This window comes from Haplochromis burtoni, unplaced genomic scaffold (assembly GCF_018398535.1).
Source record: "Haplochromis burtoni strain Fernald_Lab_line unplaced genomic scaffold, NCSU_Asbu1 Contig_8, whole genome shotgun sequence".
Lineage (NCBI taxonomy): Eukaryota > Metazoa > Chordata > Actinopteri > Cichliformes > Cichlidae > Haplochromis > Haplochromis burtoni.
Genome location: NW_024582369.1, coordinates 71,874 through 87,055, shown reverse-complemented (window position 1 = coordinate 87,055; position 15,182 = coordinate 71,874). Strand labels below are relative to the sequence as shown.

The following is a 15,182-nucleotide window of genomic DNA, read 5'->3' as shown; positions in this document are numbered from 1 at the left end:
CACACACACACACACACACACACACACACACACACACACACACTTGGTAAAGTAAAAGGCACACACAAGAAAAGAAAGTCTGCGTCTCTCACCGTTTCGCTCTCTGTGTTCTACATTCATTTACTTGCTCGCTCTTTTTCTTTTCCACACTTGCTGTCTTTCTCACCCTGCCAGTGTAACTGTATACCACCAATTAAGCATGACACAATGGATACCCCAGCCCCTCCCACGCTAGCCCTCCTGGAGGTCAGCCATGTGGAAACATTGTTCCACATTCCTCACCAAGTCAATAATAAATAAAACATGATTGCCTCTCTCCCCTCCGATAGTCAGAAAGTATGAAAATCCCTCTCATCCAAAAAACTAGAAACTTCTAAAGGAGCAGACTTTGCTAAACCCCTGCAGAGGATTTCCAGCAAATTATTTTGTCAAATAACCACACGTTGCTTTGCCATTTTGAACTCACTCTCCCTGACCACCTAACTGTTGATTCACTGCTTCGTCGATCATCTAAGAGCTCCAAAATATGGTCTGAGAATGCAGAGTTTCGAAATAATAGCACATTGCTTGATAGTAATGCGGTGCATGGATGTGGGGATGTCCACCTTCACAGACAAGCAGCCCACTATTAGCCAGAACCCTGCGGTGCTCTGAAGAGGCTGCCAGACCTGCCAGAATCTCAGAGACTTCTCAGAAAGAGAGACACACAGATATTTTGAAGAGAAAGGCTGAGAGACCCCACTGTGGAGCTTTCTCTTATCCCTTTTGGCTATGAGCCCATTTCTAGCTTATCCAGGCTACTGCAGGTCCCATCACTCCAACAAGCCCACCAGCAGACACTCAACAGTGGGCATGTTCACACACGCTTCCCTTTGAGCAAACATCCAATGAAAGAGGATTGATTGTTTAACTACTACATCTTTTGCTTTTCTTTGTAGTACCATATTGTTGCTTAGCCTGCCTCTATGGAAACAAAATAAAAAGCGAGAACCAGTCTGTAATTAGCAAGAGTGGATTTAAGTGGACTCAAACTGATGCAAGGTTGCAGCTTCTCAAGGAGCAGACAAATGGCTTTTATGAAAAGAAGCTTGTTAATATCATCACCCCGAGAGGCAGGAAAAGTCTGGTTTATGTAAGTGAATAAATGACACTCCCTACCTCTACTATCAACAGACACTCACAGAAGCAATCTGCCTGTAGAAAAAATATCATACGGCCACACTGGCTGGCAGCTCTGAGACATCAATATGAATGAGCACAAAACAAGTTATTGAAAATGTTATTTCTCAAAAGACTTGACTACAGTAATATTTAGTTACGTTTCCATCCCCAAAAAACTGCTTGATATGCTGGTATTACTTCAGTCTGCCCTGGAATAATATGACAAAAATGTGATTAAATCTGTGATTAATTCCTGCATCAGGTAAGTCTGTCTTGGAAAAACACCTGTGCAAAGAAGACAATGAACTTCAATTTTACTACAGTTATATGTCCCCTTAAAAAACACACGCGCATACACACACACACGCACACGCACACACACACACACACACACACACACAGGAAGAATAAATTTTTTTAGCTGTAAATAAGGGTTTTGCAAAATATATCCCTTACCTGAATCCTTTGCAAAGCAGAGGAGGCCTCTGTGACAGTCTGTGGCACATCAAAGCATTTGGCAGTGCTGATTTTGGCATTGACCAGCCACTGCTGGAAGTCTCTAAGGGCTGCACGAAACCTTTGCTCCAACAAGCGCTCCTTATTTTGACATTCCCTGGATGCACGAAGACTCAGACTGCAGGAAAGAAGAAGAAAAGAAAAAAAAGGCCTCATTTAAGTTGTTGTTCATGGGTTGAAATCTCCCGTGAGAAATGAACAAAGAAAGAACGAAGCTACAAACAGAGGAAGTGTTTACTGCCCATGTGTCCATCAAAACAAAGGAGACACGTGCTGATGCTCTGATACTGTCCAGACTGTACTCACGTCATGGAGGATGAGCCAGGGATGAGAAATGGGCAGGTGGAGAAATGGCAAAGTGGGTGAAGTGGAAGGAATGAGCGCTGGGGCAAAGAGGGAGAGCGGGGGGATGGCGCTAAGGGGCACTGTGTGGGAGGGGGGTTGAGAGGCAACATATGACTGGGGCAAGAGTTCACATGGGTGACAAGATGGAGGGAACGAGACACGACAGCTTGATGCTATAAGAAAGAGATGAGATGGAGGAGATATGTGAGGAAGCGGTCACAGCGAGGCTTGACAGAATATCAAAGGTACACTTTCAAATTTGGATTTTAGGAGATTGAAGCTTTTCATCCAGAGGAATTTTTCTGCTATTAATATATTAACCACAAGGTACAGCAGGTATGTAACTGAAGCATAATAAAATCACTTGTTGAATGAGACTGAGATTTGAAGCTTTAAAGGATAGCTAAAAACACAAGAAACCATAATAATCTAAAGGGATGCACAAACAGAACACACAAAATGAAAATGTCAGCGAAATTTGATGACAACTCCTAACTTTACGGAGCGTGATAATAAATTTACAGCAGCTCAGGAGGTAGATTGGGTCGTCTACTAACTGGAAGGTTGGTGGTTTGATCCCTAGCCCCTGTAGTAATTGTGCTTAAGTGTCCACGGGCAAGATACTGAACCCCAAAATTTCTCCCAATCCATCGACTGCAGTCTAAGCGTGTGCATGATAGTCAGAAAGCACTTAAGGGTACAAAATAAAGATCTTTATGAATGTGTGAATGAGCCTTGGTGTGTTGATTTACAGTAGAAAAGACCCAGCAGCAAAAGTACCAGCCCAGTGGGAGCGGATGTTGTTGATTGGCACATGAGGGGGTGGGAGACCAGCTGTCAGCTACAAAATGATCGGCGATGAGATTTTTTTTTTTTTTTAAATTTGTTAATGGTGCTTTGAATACATCATGAGACCAACAATCAGTTATGTGTTTTTATAACCAGACACAATTCAGGTATTAGGCTATTTAAAAGTATAAAATGGCAACAACAAAAAATTTATTTCAGATTCAAATCTCCAGCATGACGCACTACACAACCACCCGTCTTCTTGACCTCCATACTCCTTCACACACTTCTGCTCAGTGCTCCCTGGCACTAAATTTACATAACCAAATTGTGAGGTGTGTTATGACCAACTTAGATACAAGTTCATATATGGATAAGCTATATGTACAACCAGCAGAATTATTTTCTTTCAACTCTGGGATAAAGAAAAAAAAATCTATGTACATGTGGTTTCATTCAAAATAGATTTAAACATGATGTAAGACAAAAAAAAGAAAAACAATTACTGGATTTCACACATTGTGGGGAGTGTGTGAAGGTTAAAGGAGGAAGGGGGAGACGTGGATGACAGCAGGGAAATAAGGTTACTTATCAGAAATAGAGGTATGAAAAACATGGCAAAAAACACATTGTCCTCATGTAGCATCTCAATGCACTGAAACACGCATTAAAGTCAGGCACAGACACTCTTGAGCTTTAACGGTGTGATGAGGGCATGAAAGGGTAACACAGTGGGGATAGCACGGGTGTAAAAGAAGCACTTTTTCTGCTGTGACAGACAAAATCTGGCATGCGGTATAAAGAGGAGGTGGGGCGGAGGGGAGTTATTGCCTTTTCCTCCTCTCCTCTGACTCCTTCTTTTTTTTCATTCTGTCTGTGCACTCTTCTTTCTGCAGCGCTTAAATGCAGGACAGGTGCAAAGAGCGCACAGGCCAAGTCTATTACAGACTAAACAGCCAAACGAATAAGGAAAGGTGGTGTTTTGCCAATCAGCAGTCGACGCCAATTAGCTGCCAAAGCATTTCCAAAAAGCTGACCTCACTTAGATTGTCTGCCAGTAAATCTTCAGAGAAGCAGCAAATAAAGGAGATCATTTGCGCTACGGTAGAAGTTTACACTTGTACATGAATGCGTTGAATGTGCGTGGCTGTGTGCGTGCATGCTCTTTTGTATGCACTGTTGTTCTTTTGAAAAGGCACTGCACGGTGCGTTCACAAACAAGTGGTGCTCATTGAACACGGGCTCACTTGAGGGTTTAAAGCAGGCAATTAGAGCTCAGTAAAGAGACTAAAGTGGGTATCAGTGTGAAGAAAAAGACCTTCCAAAAATGTTTAATTTCCCTAAAAAATTACACTCGGCGTTGCATAAAATTAAACTGGGGAAGGACACAAACATAGTCAATAAGTGGAAGTGAGGGAAGACGGTTAAATGTCGCTTAGCAACTGCTGACTCTGTTGTTGTCCGTCACCTTTCACCTTCACCTGGCTGATACGGACGTCAGACCTCTGTGTGTTATTGCCACAAGCGCGCGCACGCACACACACACACACACACACACACACACACACACACACACACACACACACAAGAGCTTATAAAACATAGCCCTGGCTTTTGAGCTGTAATTAAGGAGAACTTTCCTTTCCCGCTCTTGTTATTGTGTTATGGAACAGCTGTTTTTAAGACTGTTATATGGAATAATGTGTGACATCAACAATAATTATGAGGACAGGTTTAATTGAATCATTAAAATGACACATTTTTATATAATATGCCAGATAAAAAGTATGTCAGGTATCTGCAGAATCACATACTTGTACAGTAATAAATAGCAAATAACTTGTTTATACGTTATGTTGCACGTTGTGTCATAATCACTTGATCATCTGTATTAATCACAGCCTTTTAATAAAAACTGTCTAAAGGATAAGGTTGGCTAGGTTGTTGACTAATAGCTAATAAAGCTTCTCTTTCTCCAGTGCCTCAATCAATTATGGAGTACCTCAGGATTTGATTTTAGGTCCCTTTTTGCATTATGTGTCCGTTAGGCTTTATTTTATACAAGTACAATGCATCTTTCAAATGATAATCCAATGTCACACAAATATTTTAGGATGTGTATTTCTACAGAAAAAACTGTCTTCATCTAAATGACACACAGACAGGTGTGATCATTTTAGCTAGCCATTTAGGACCATTAGCACTAAACCTTTAAGCCCATAGCAAAGATCTTGGTATCACCTTTGACCTTGCACTTAAACCTAAACCGAATTAATTCGCTTCCGTTCTCTATAAACAGATAGCTACAGAAGAAAATGCAGACTTTTTAGGCAAAACACAATTTCTTTAACATCGGAAGTGTCCTGGTTTTACTCAACGTAATCATACATGCATGCCTCCACTGCAGAACGTAGTTCTAAAGTTCAAGAGCTTAAAAAGTGTGGCCATGTCTATCAAAAAACTCGGATCAGATGATTAGAGAGGCCAACCGCTTGAATAAGGTCTCACCAGGTCTGTTATGTACACAGGGAGCTGTCCATAAAGGCAAACTAGGCAGACAGACATAGCTAAGCATCCCTTCTCTCACTCATATAAAGAGTGTTACAAACAGTTTATTCTCCTCGAGGATGGATTTTTGACCCTTTACTGCACCAGCCCTCATCTCATCATGCAGCAGTTGCAGAATCCTGCAGTGAGACTAACTGGTAGCAGAAAATGAAAACACATTACACCAGTACTAAAATCCCTGTACTGGCCACCTGTCAGATTGATTTTCAGAACCTAATGTCCTCTACCCAAGCAGTAGGTCTCAGATCCCCAAAACAACTGCTTTTAACTGTTCCACTATCCAAGTGGGTCAAGGAGAGTATGCCTTTTCAATTGCCTTTGTTTGCACTTATTGCTTTTAGCATACTATAATTAAACAAATGAAATTCATTTTTATTCAGTTTCCTCAACATATTTCGATTATTTCCTGTTTATTTGTTTGTCTTATGTTATTTTATTTTTTTTACTTAAAATGTATATAGCATATTGGTCAATAGAGGTTGATTTGAACATCCTAGCTGAAAAAAAACCTCCAAAAACATTTTTTTTTTTGATCAGATGACTTTTAAACACATTGTTGCCACCTTTCCATTTCAGGTATACACAAAAGAAAGAAGTGAAACAAAGCAAAATAACAAAAATCCCGAAATGATTGTCTCTAGTTTGTTCCTGTGACATTAATATTTCAGTCCTCACCCTGTCATTGATGTGTAAACATGGTCCATATCTCTCAACACTGTTCCTGTCTGATCTTATGAGTCGGTTACTCCATAACATATATTACACTCACTATTTACAGCCATTCGTCTTGTTATAGTGGGTCTGGGTCGTACCATCTCTCCAGGATGGCTTTTTCACAGGCTGCTACCAAGATTTTAAACAAACATCTGTCTTCTCTCAACACAATATTTCCTGCTATATCACCAAAATGCAACACCAGAGATGATCCTGTATATATTTTAACAATAAATAAATGAACACTCTCCCAAAACTGCACAATGCCAGGGCAGATCCAAAAGACATGAGAATGGTTTACATTTATCACATTGGCTTCAATATGGCTTTGTTAGAGAACACTAGAAATTTATGTTTAATATTGGGGGTGACAGAGAATGTTATTCAACCCTTCCAACAGTTTTCTCTCAAGCTACATGATGATGTAGTAGATTGCTGTGTTCTCCATACAGGCAGCCATTTATCTTGAGAAATATACACACCTAGTTCTTTTTTGTCCATTTCTCTTTAACATAATGTGCTGTATTTCCTTTCCTCTGTTGGTACTATGCAGATATTACTCTATATTTCTTTAAATTGTAGATTCCTACTATGGTTGGAGAATGGTTACATAATGTTAAATTTTGTTCCATCTCCTGAAAACTCATAAAATTCCCATCTTTTTTTACTGTACACAGTGCTGTTATTCCATTTGGTATCCATTGTTTCTCATCTCTGGTCCAAAGTATCTCCAGGTTCTTCCTCTAATTTATATTTTTGTTCTACATTAAACCACAGTTTTCATATAATCTGTGTGATAACGTCTTCACTTTTGAGAAAACCTTTTACTTCATCTCCAGTGAGACTCTGAATTTCCTTTCCTTGAGCATTTGTTTGGATAACTTTGTCGGCTTTTAGGTTAGGAAGTTCAAGTTGGGGCCATTTCTATCTACATTTGAAAAAAGCAGCTTTTGGCCTCATCACACAGACTTGAAGCAAAAGGCATCATGAATAAACTGTAGTTAATCAGTCAGTGTTTCGTTTTACATCCACAAACACTCCAAGGAGTAATTCTCGCTCACCCACATCACATCACTACAGCAGAAATGTTCCTCTCACCTGTTGTGCTGTTTGATTAGCGCCGTGACCCGGTCTGACTGTGAGCCGAGGTCTCTGGAGTATCGCACCAGGTCATTCAGTTGGCCTTTCAACTTCTCCGCCATCGGCTCGGCGCTCTGCAAGCCCTCCAGTATATCCTAAACGGCACAAATCAGACACCAGCTCAGTGTGTGTGTGACAAGGAAACACAAGCACCCAACGGATCTGCATGACACCCTCCAATAAGTCCGCTCGCATTCCTATTCACACCCTGCCTCAGTCGTTTTCGCTCTTCTCACATTCAAACCGCGCACACAGACGCTCAAACACATACTCACAGTGCTGCCTGTACAAAAGCATTGCTGTTCCTGGCGGAGTGTGGCAGGAAGGAGCTGTGGATAACGGTCTCCAGCTCGCCTCAGCGTGCCTCACATTCTGCACTCACACAGTCATGAAATCCTGTCCCATGAAATATGTACAAGCTCTCTCTCTCTCGCTGTGTGACTCTCACTCACTCTCTGACGTATGACGATTAAAACAACCCTCCCTCCCTGCTCCTGTGGACTCGCTGCTCCCGTCTCCCTCTTCTCCTTTCCTTTCCTCGCTCCCTCCTCTTACGGCGGTTCTACTTCTTTCTCTACCCCACTCTCTCGCTCTCTCCTCTTTCTCTCTCCCTCCTCCCACTCCTTCCACTTATTCCCTCGCACACATTTTTCCTCCCGATGACTCTCTCACGCTCTCTCCCTGTGGAATTCAGCTGTCAGCCCTCACAGATGTAGAATTGGTTCAAACGCACACAAACAAGCGCGTAACGAAAACAAGGCCGGACACAGGAAACAGGCTGGAGAAGGAGGAGAACGAGAAGCGGAGGAGGGGAAAGAAAAAAAAACAAAACTCCTCCTCTGTTCTTTAACAGCCCCAAATTGAGGAAAACCGGAGAAAGGCATGGCTGAAGAAGCCCGGAGGGGAAATATAGGGCTGAACGTGTTGGCACGGCCTTGACAATACAGAGAAATTGTCACACTGTAAACATCCTGTGGAGGTTAGAAACAGAGCAGCAGGGGAGGTGAGGAGCACAAGCATCTAAGAAAGAACCCCTGCAGCCAAGAAGGACATCTCAGCACACTTCAGTTCAACCAAGTCGGAGTATAGGCAGGAGAAACAATGAGGGAATGTTTGGGAGGGAGAGATAGTGGAAAATAATGGTTAAAAAAGACAAAGCGGGGAGGGGTAGAGGGGACAGCAGGGAAGACAGAATGAGCAGCAAACCAGGGGAAGTGATGGGATTGTGGCTGTCACTTGTTCATCATTCCAGTAAAGCTGATTTACAAACTAATCTGTTTTTAGGATTTACAAATAGAATGGATAATTACTGACAGAGAAAGCAGGGCTAATTGCAGAGGGTCTGTGTGTGTCTGTGTGTGTACTTTGTATTAAACAATGCTAATCATAGGACGGCAGCATAGCCGCTGTCAGCTTTCACCCACCCCAGCGAGTTTTTATTATTGATGCTGTTTTTTTAAAATGCACCATTGTGAGAAAATGAACAGATAATAATTCAGGCTCTCTTGTCATTATGTTTATTTAAATTCTATAGTACCTTAGCCAGCTGCCATCCCTCCACGGCCTCCTCGCCGTTACTCTGCCCTTCAGCTTTAACCAGCTCCTGGCTCCACCCCCTCAGACGTCCATCAAACACTTTTAACTCTTCCTCCAACTGGGCGGTCAGACGGTTATAGTCCTCTTCGGAAGCCGCGGCAGCGGACAGGGCCCCCTCCAAGCTATCCCGGGCCCTCAGAGCGGCCCCTTCCCATTGCTCCAGAGCGTGGGACAGCGCCCCCAGCTGTCGATCCATGGCCTCGCAGCCTCCCGCTGCCGTGTGCTCCGCTGTGGACGCCGCGCTGCGACGCACCCGGCTGAGGCGGTCGCGGCCCTCCAGAAGTCGACACTCCACACGCTCCTGGAGAGATAAAGAGGGTAGGTAGGTAAGAGACAAAGTTGCTACGGAAACTGTGGCTAAGGAAACCGCAATCTCTGGCTGTGCTGGTGTCTATTTAAAGCTGCCGTATAGTGTTTTCATCAGATGTCCCCTGCTTCATCACCTTACATGTTTATATCTACTTCTTTGATTCTGTCAGTGCACCAGTTATTCTGATTTGCTGTATTTTTAATTTCCATATCAGTAATATTGCTCTGTTAGTGATTTTTTTCCCTCTCCTTCCATCTTCACCTCTTACTCTCTAAGGGAAAGCCAGGCAGATGATGTGAAAAACACTTGAGTGTGATGCGATAGCAGTGAGCTGATAGAGGGATTAAAAAGGGAGAAGATGGCTATGAAGATCAACCTTGACACTAAATAAAAAATGAAAACTAGCTTGTGTACACAAGACAGCATATCTCCTCTTCTACTGTAATGCTTCACACAGCATAGCTCTGCTGACACACATTTATAATGTGATAATTAGTACCCATGTGTAAAATTTAAATGCAAATCAATTTTTCCTCACATATTTTCTCTCCTCTGTAATCGCAGAGTTATCGAGCAGGGAAAGATTTAGCATTAAATTCATTGCTCCTTTTCTTTTTTCCTTTTACACACAACCATAAACCATATTATACTGCATTGGCAGTAAAATGCATCATGAGAGATTGAGATATTTGGCTCTGATATGGGAACAAGCTGAGAACCAATTCCAATTCCCCGCATAATTTGCTCTCCTTCATAGTGAGAATGTATTCATCAAATGGGTTCAGATAATTCAGCAATCAGTTATCTTCGCAAGAACTGGGTGTGGATTAAAAAAAACAAAACAAAACAAAGAACAGCACACACATTTCAAGCATGCAGAAGAGCCAAAGACAAAGTATTCTTAAATAAGTTAAACATCGCTTCCACACAAGAGTCGCTGATACTGCACTGAGAATCATTATGTCTATATTGGGTTTAAAGAGTTAATCCTTCTTTAATAGATGTGTAATTAGTGCCTGTTACACATCAATTATCCCAACAAATTCCTACAAGATGTCCAGCCAAGTTGTAATTCTCAAATAATCTAAGTTTATAACTAAAAGACAATTTAACCAACATGTACCGCATGCTGTTAACATGGAGTGGCTCAAGAGATTTCAGATTATGTCAAATAAATTTTAGATTGTTTAGCTGATACTGTTTTAGCATCCGTGTACTTGTGTTTTCCCTGCAGTTTTATACTTAATTTATGTGGGCTAAAATAATCTGCAACTCTTTATGATTTGTCCCCGAAAAAGGGCCGTAAGCACAGAATGGAAATGCTTGAGGTGACCAACAAATGTTTGTCTTCCTTACCCTAACTTCTGACAGTTTCTTTTTGATGGATGTGGAGTCTCCTGATGTGTCAGACCAGTGCTGTAGCTCCTCCCCTGCAGTCATTAGCCAATCAGTGAGCTCTCTAACGGCCTCCAGGTAGTCCTGGTGCTCCAACACCACTGCCTGTGCCAGACGTACTCTCTCCTATAGAAGAAACACAAAATATGTACGTGTTATATTACCGAAAGCCTTGATCAAGGTGAAAGAGGTTGAAGGTCATCTACATTGTAAATTAATAAATAAAGGCAGATGTTTTGTACCTCCACCAAAGCTGTGAGGTTGTCAAACTGCACCTGCAGCTGGGTGCGAGCACCATGGTTAAAGCTGGCATCACCAGTCTTCTTGAAGAGTTCTCTGGCTTTTTCCTCCAGTGTGGACAGCGCCATCTGGTGGTCTTCTAGATCAGCCAGCAGAGCACGGAGTCTCTCCAGCTGTGAAGCTTTTTCTCTAGGTCCTGGCTGAGGGGTGAGAGGGGCACACACCTCCCGCTCCACAACCTCCATCCAGCAGCGCAGTTGGGCGGCACTCTCAAGGTATCCTCCCCACTGAGACACAGTCCACTCTAATCGACTGGAGACAGAACAGTAGATCTCTCATACACTTTTACAAATGGTGTAAAAATAAAAAAATAGAAAATAAAAAAAAAACAACACATGAAATCTTTTACAACTACATGTGTAGACTGCTTAATTTAAATCTTGGTGCATAAAAATCTTTTTACACCTTTTTACTCTCCTGTACATTTGCAGCATTGCAGAAGAAGCACAAACTGGCAGCAATACTGGCTTAAAGCCTTTCTCCCCTTTTATCAGGAGGTTCAAAACACACAAGGACACAGACACACACCCATAATTTTCCTTGCCATCTGTTACCCCTGCCTGTGCAAATAGTGCCAATATCCACATACTCACACACACCTCTAATTCACCTGCTACCCCTCGCCTCCTGTTATCCCGCTCCCCTTTCAACACAAACACACCGCATGTGTGACCCACTGTTTGCCATCCACCATTTAGTCCCTAATGGGATCAATTTTTTTTCTAGGAGGGGCCATAATTGGTCAATTAGACACACACACACACAAACTGATGCACGTGCATGCCGTCACGCACGCACACAAACACACACGAGAGCACATACTAAGACACATCAGTCACAGTTGGAAAATGAGACACATACTTCTCATTATTTATTTAACCTAATGGTAATTAACAGCACCGACACATCAATCTGTGGTGATGAAAATAACCTGTTCCTAAGAGAGAATTTTTTTTTTTGGCAAACAGAAACATCCTCTCTTAAATGTTCATGGGCAAATGTTTCAGTGGCAGAGAAATGGGGATTGACTGGCATTTATATTGAGCTCATCTAGTCTCACTGACCAGTCAAAGTGCTTCACTCTACAAGCCAAATTTATCCACACATCCATACAGTGCTTTTTGAATTTTAAGCACTTTATCTGCATCACATCCATGGCCAATTTAGAACCAGGAATTAGCCTAACATGCATATTTTTGCATACCTTGAGGAGTACTCAGAGGAAACCCACCCACGCACAGAGAGAACATGCAAACTCCACACAGAAAAGCCCCGGTTAGGGTTCAAACGTGGAAACTTCTTGATGTTAGGTGACAGTGCTAACCAAAGTGCTTTATCCAAAAGCATACATGTATTCTATAACTGCATGCAACATTTGTTAAAGGTAGGAATGCTTCTTTACTCATTAGATTATCATTTGTAGTTTATAACAAAATGCAAGTGATAGTTAAAGTGAGTAGTTGTACCTGTGGCAACTCATGGCTGTCACAAGCAGTGTAGCCCATGCATCCTCCAGTTCCTGCAGCTGAGAGCGAACCACTTCCTGTCCGGCGGCGCCATAGCTGCGCAGGGCGAGCTCACCTTTACCCATTGCCATATTTAACTTGACCTCACCCTCTCCCTTCAAAAGCAGGATATCCTGTGCAAACAGACATTCAGAGTAAAAAATTAAAATAAAATATATATAAATATATCTTAAGCAAACAGCCCCCTCTTGTGTTCACTGGAAAAACTAGATTGTAATAAAGGTGAATTACCTAAATAAAGAATACATGCAGATGTAGTCTTGTTGTCCTCTCACCTGCACCGTCTCCAGCCTTTGCTCTAACTGCTCTTTGGTCCCCATCGTGCTGTCGACTGTACCCAGTCGCTCCTGGATCTCCTCCAGCCAGGCCCAAACCCCCTGGAGAGTGTCTCCAAAAGCCTGGCTCTCCTGGCAGCCTCTGAGCCTCTCCCTGGCTGCCTTCAGTAGGGCCTGGTGCTCCATCTGTAGCTGGCCTGTTACTCTGACCTCTCCTCCTGACCCCCGGCCTGCCTCAGATAGAGCCTGGGCTTCCTGGCAGAGTTGCTCAATAGATTCCCTTACAAAAGAAAATGATATATTATTGTTCTGAATATTCAGTAACTTATGCTGTGACATATATAGCATATGGCCACAGACACCCTCATATACAAACCTTCTTTCTGTCAGTTCCTTATGGAGTTGCTCCGTCCTCTCCAGCTCTTCTGTGGTGTCTGGGGCTCCTTGCTGGCTTTCTCCCCCAAGAACTGGCTCAGCCTTAAGGCTGAGATCCATCTGCTTCAGCCAGTCTCTTATACCCTGCACGCAGTCGTCAAAACTATGGGAAAAGAGGGGAAGGAAGAAAAAAAGGAATTAATGAGAGCCATATTTCTATTTGATTCAAATTCGTTTGTATAAAAGCAAGAAATAACCATAAGTGAGGGTGTTACTTTTTCAGAAGGCCAACGCTCTCCTCCAAGTCCAGCTTGCTCTGATAACAACCATCCAGAAAGCTCCTCCACTCTCGCTGGCAGGCAGAGAGGTTCTCTTGAACCTGCACTGCTCCAGCTTTAGGTAGGTGGAGCTGGAGTTTCCCAGCCTCTTTAGAAACCTGAGAGAGGCGTTCCTCACCCTCTGAAATCCGCTGAAGTGATACCTGTGAACATAGGATGAGTCTCTAAATAAAGAGCCAAAATCTTCAGATCGGGACTTTTTTGTGTGTTTTCATCCATTTAAACAACTCAAAGTGTTTATTATTTACAAGCCCAGTGTAACTTATGACTTATACTAATAAATTATGTGGAAGGTACAGATATATGTTTCTAAAAATATAAATTGTTTATACTGTAGCATGCTCATATCAAAAAGTCAACCTCCTTAGAACTTTTAAGTGGAATATGCACTTCATAGCCCTTACATCTGCACAGAGAAAAAGAGCAACAAGTAACGTACCTTTAACCTTTGTAACTTGGCTCCTAGGAGGACAACATCTCCTGACGGGTTAGAGCATTCTTTCAGCTCCAACTTCAGAATCGCTAGCCAGGATTTGAAGTCTTGGACAAGCTCTGATTGAGGGAACAGGAAGAAGAGATGAGTTAAAAGCTGAAGAAACATACAGCGACAAGTCGAGGAAGACGGATGTGTTGCAGATTATGGCAGAAAAAACATTTTAAAGTGAAGAAACCTGAAGAAGAAGTGTGAGAGCAGGCAGTGTGTTAAGGCAGATGGAAAGTGTGGGCGTGTCCACACTATGGAGTGCTAGGTTGCCTTGGCAACAAGCCCAAAATGAGTCCCCCGAGAGCAGATGTGACGAGAGCGACATTACTCTCCGAGGCACAGGTGTGTGTCGGTGCAGTGAGAGTGCACCAGTGTACCTGACAGCATGTGTGTCAATGGAGTGTGGGCTGTAGTGGGCGGATTGAGTGCGCTCTGGGGAAAATGTAGGATAATCAACAGCAAATCTGTTGCACTGCTAACACGAACAAATGGCTCTGCTTCATGTAACAGTGCAATGTTTGATTGGGTGATTATGGCATTTTAAGTGTTATTAAAAATTTTAATTTGTCCTCATCAGGGAATAAGTTATTGCGGCTACTTACTATTACTGATAGATAAGATCGCTCGGTGCATCAGAATGAAGAAGAATTAAGCACCTTTTGTAAATTAGCTGATACATCATCAACGCCACAAACAAAATCCGAGCAAAACAGATGATCGCTTACCGTTGAAATGGAGCTGCAGACCGTCCTGCAGGTTTCCTCTGGTCTTGGCACAGCGTTGGGAAACGGTCTCGGTTCGTTTGGCAATGGAGGTGAGATCAGACGAGAGGCGTGACAGCTCCTCAGAGGGATGCGATCTGCACAGAGCAGTCAGGGCATCTCTAGCCGAGTCCATGTCTGCCCTCTGCTGCTGCACGACACTCTGCAGGTCCTGGAAATGGACCACAGTGAGAAATTATGCAAATAATTCTGCACGTTTATAGCTATGTGCTCTGTATGTGTTGTACTGTGTCTATCCTGCAAATGTGTCCTAAGGCAACAGTCTCTTCTAGCAGAACGGATGCTGATCTGTTGCTGGTTTGACATCTGTCCTCCAGAAAAGCATCACTAATCAGGACAGGCGTTTTCCTTCAGGAATCAAAATTCTATGATGTAAACATTTCTTTCCTTCTTAAAGGAAAGAACACCTACTACACCACCTATGGTGCTCAGATTTTTATTAGGGAAATACTTTTGAGGAGTTTCCTGCTAGAATAACAATAATTAGCACATTATGATTAGTTCCTCTAACTAATTAGGTAATAAGCTAGTTGTAGGTGTGTAAATAAAATAAACTTTGTACAGTTTT

The 15,182-nt window shown here is 42.5% G+C and overlaps 1 protein-coding gene across 6 annotated transcripts in view; it reads right to left on the bottom strand.

Moving 5' to 3' along the window:
• Positions 1-15,182, bottom strand: part of syne1a (spectrin repeat containing, nuclear envelope 1a) — a 139,802-nt gene that overhangs the window by 70,308 nt on the left and 54,312 nt on the right. For all 6 annotated transcript variants that reach the window (XM_042225798.1, XM_005914583.3, XM_005914580.3 and 3 more), the window contains 11 exons: positions 14,558-14,765; positions 13,788-13,900; positions 13,286-13,491; positions 13,012-13,173; positions 12,636-12,915; positions 12,301-12,473; positions 10,777-11,086; positions 10,496-10,660; positions 8,771-9,130; positions 7,192-7,328; positions 1,618-1,795 (listed from right to left, as the gene is read on the bottom strand). In XM_042225798.1, the coding sequence (XP_042081732.1) occupies positions 1,618-1,795; positions 7,192-7,328; positions 8,771-9,130; positions 10,496-10,660; positions 10,777-11,086; positions 12,301-12,473; positions 12,636-12,915; positions 13,012-13,173; positions 13,286-13,491; positions 13,788-13,900; positions 14,558-14,765 (2,292 nt within the window). The remainder of the gene's footprint in view (positions 1-1,617; positions 1,796-7,191; positions 7,329-8,770; positions 9,131-10,495; positions 10,661-10,776; positions 11,087-12,300; positions 12,474-12,635; positions 12,916-13,011; positions 13,174-13,285; positions 13,492-13,787; positions 13,901-14,557; positions 14,766-15,182) is intronic.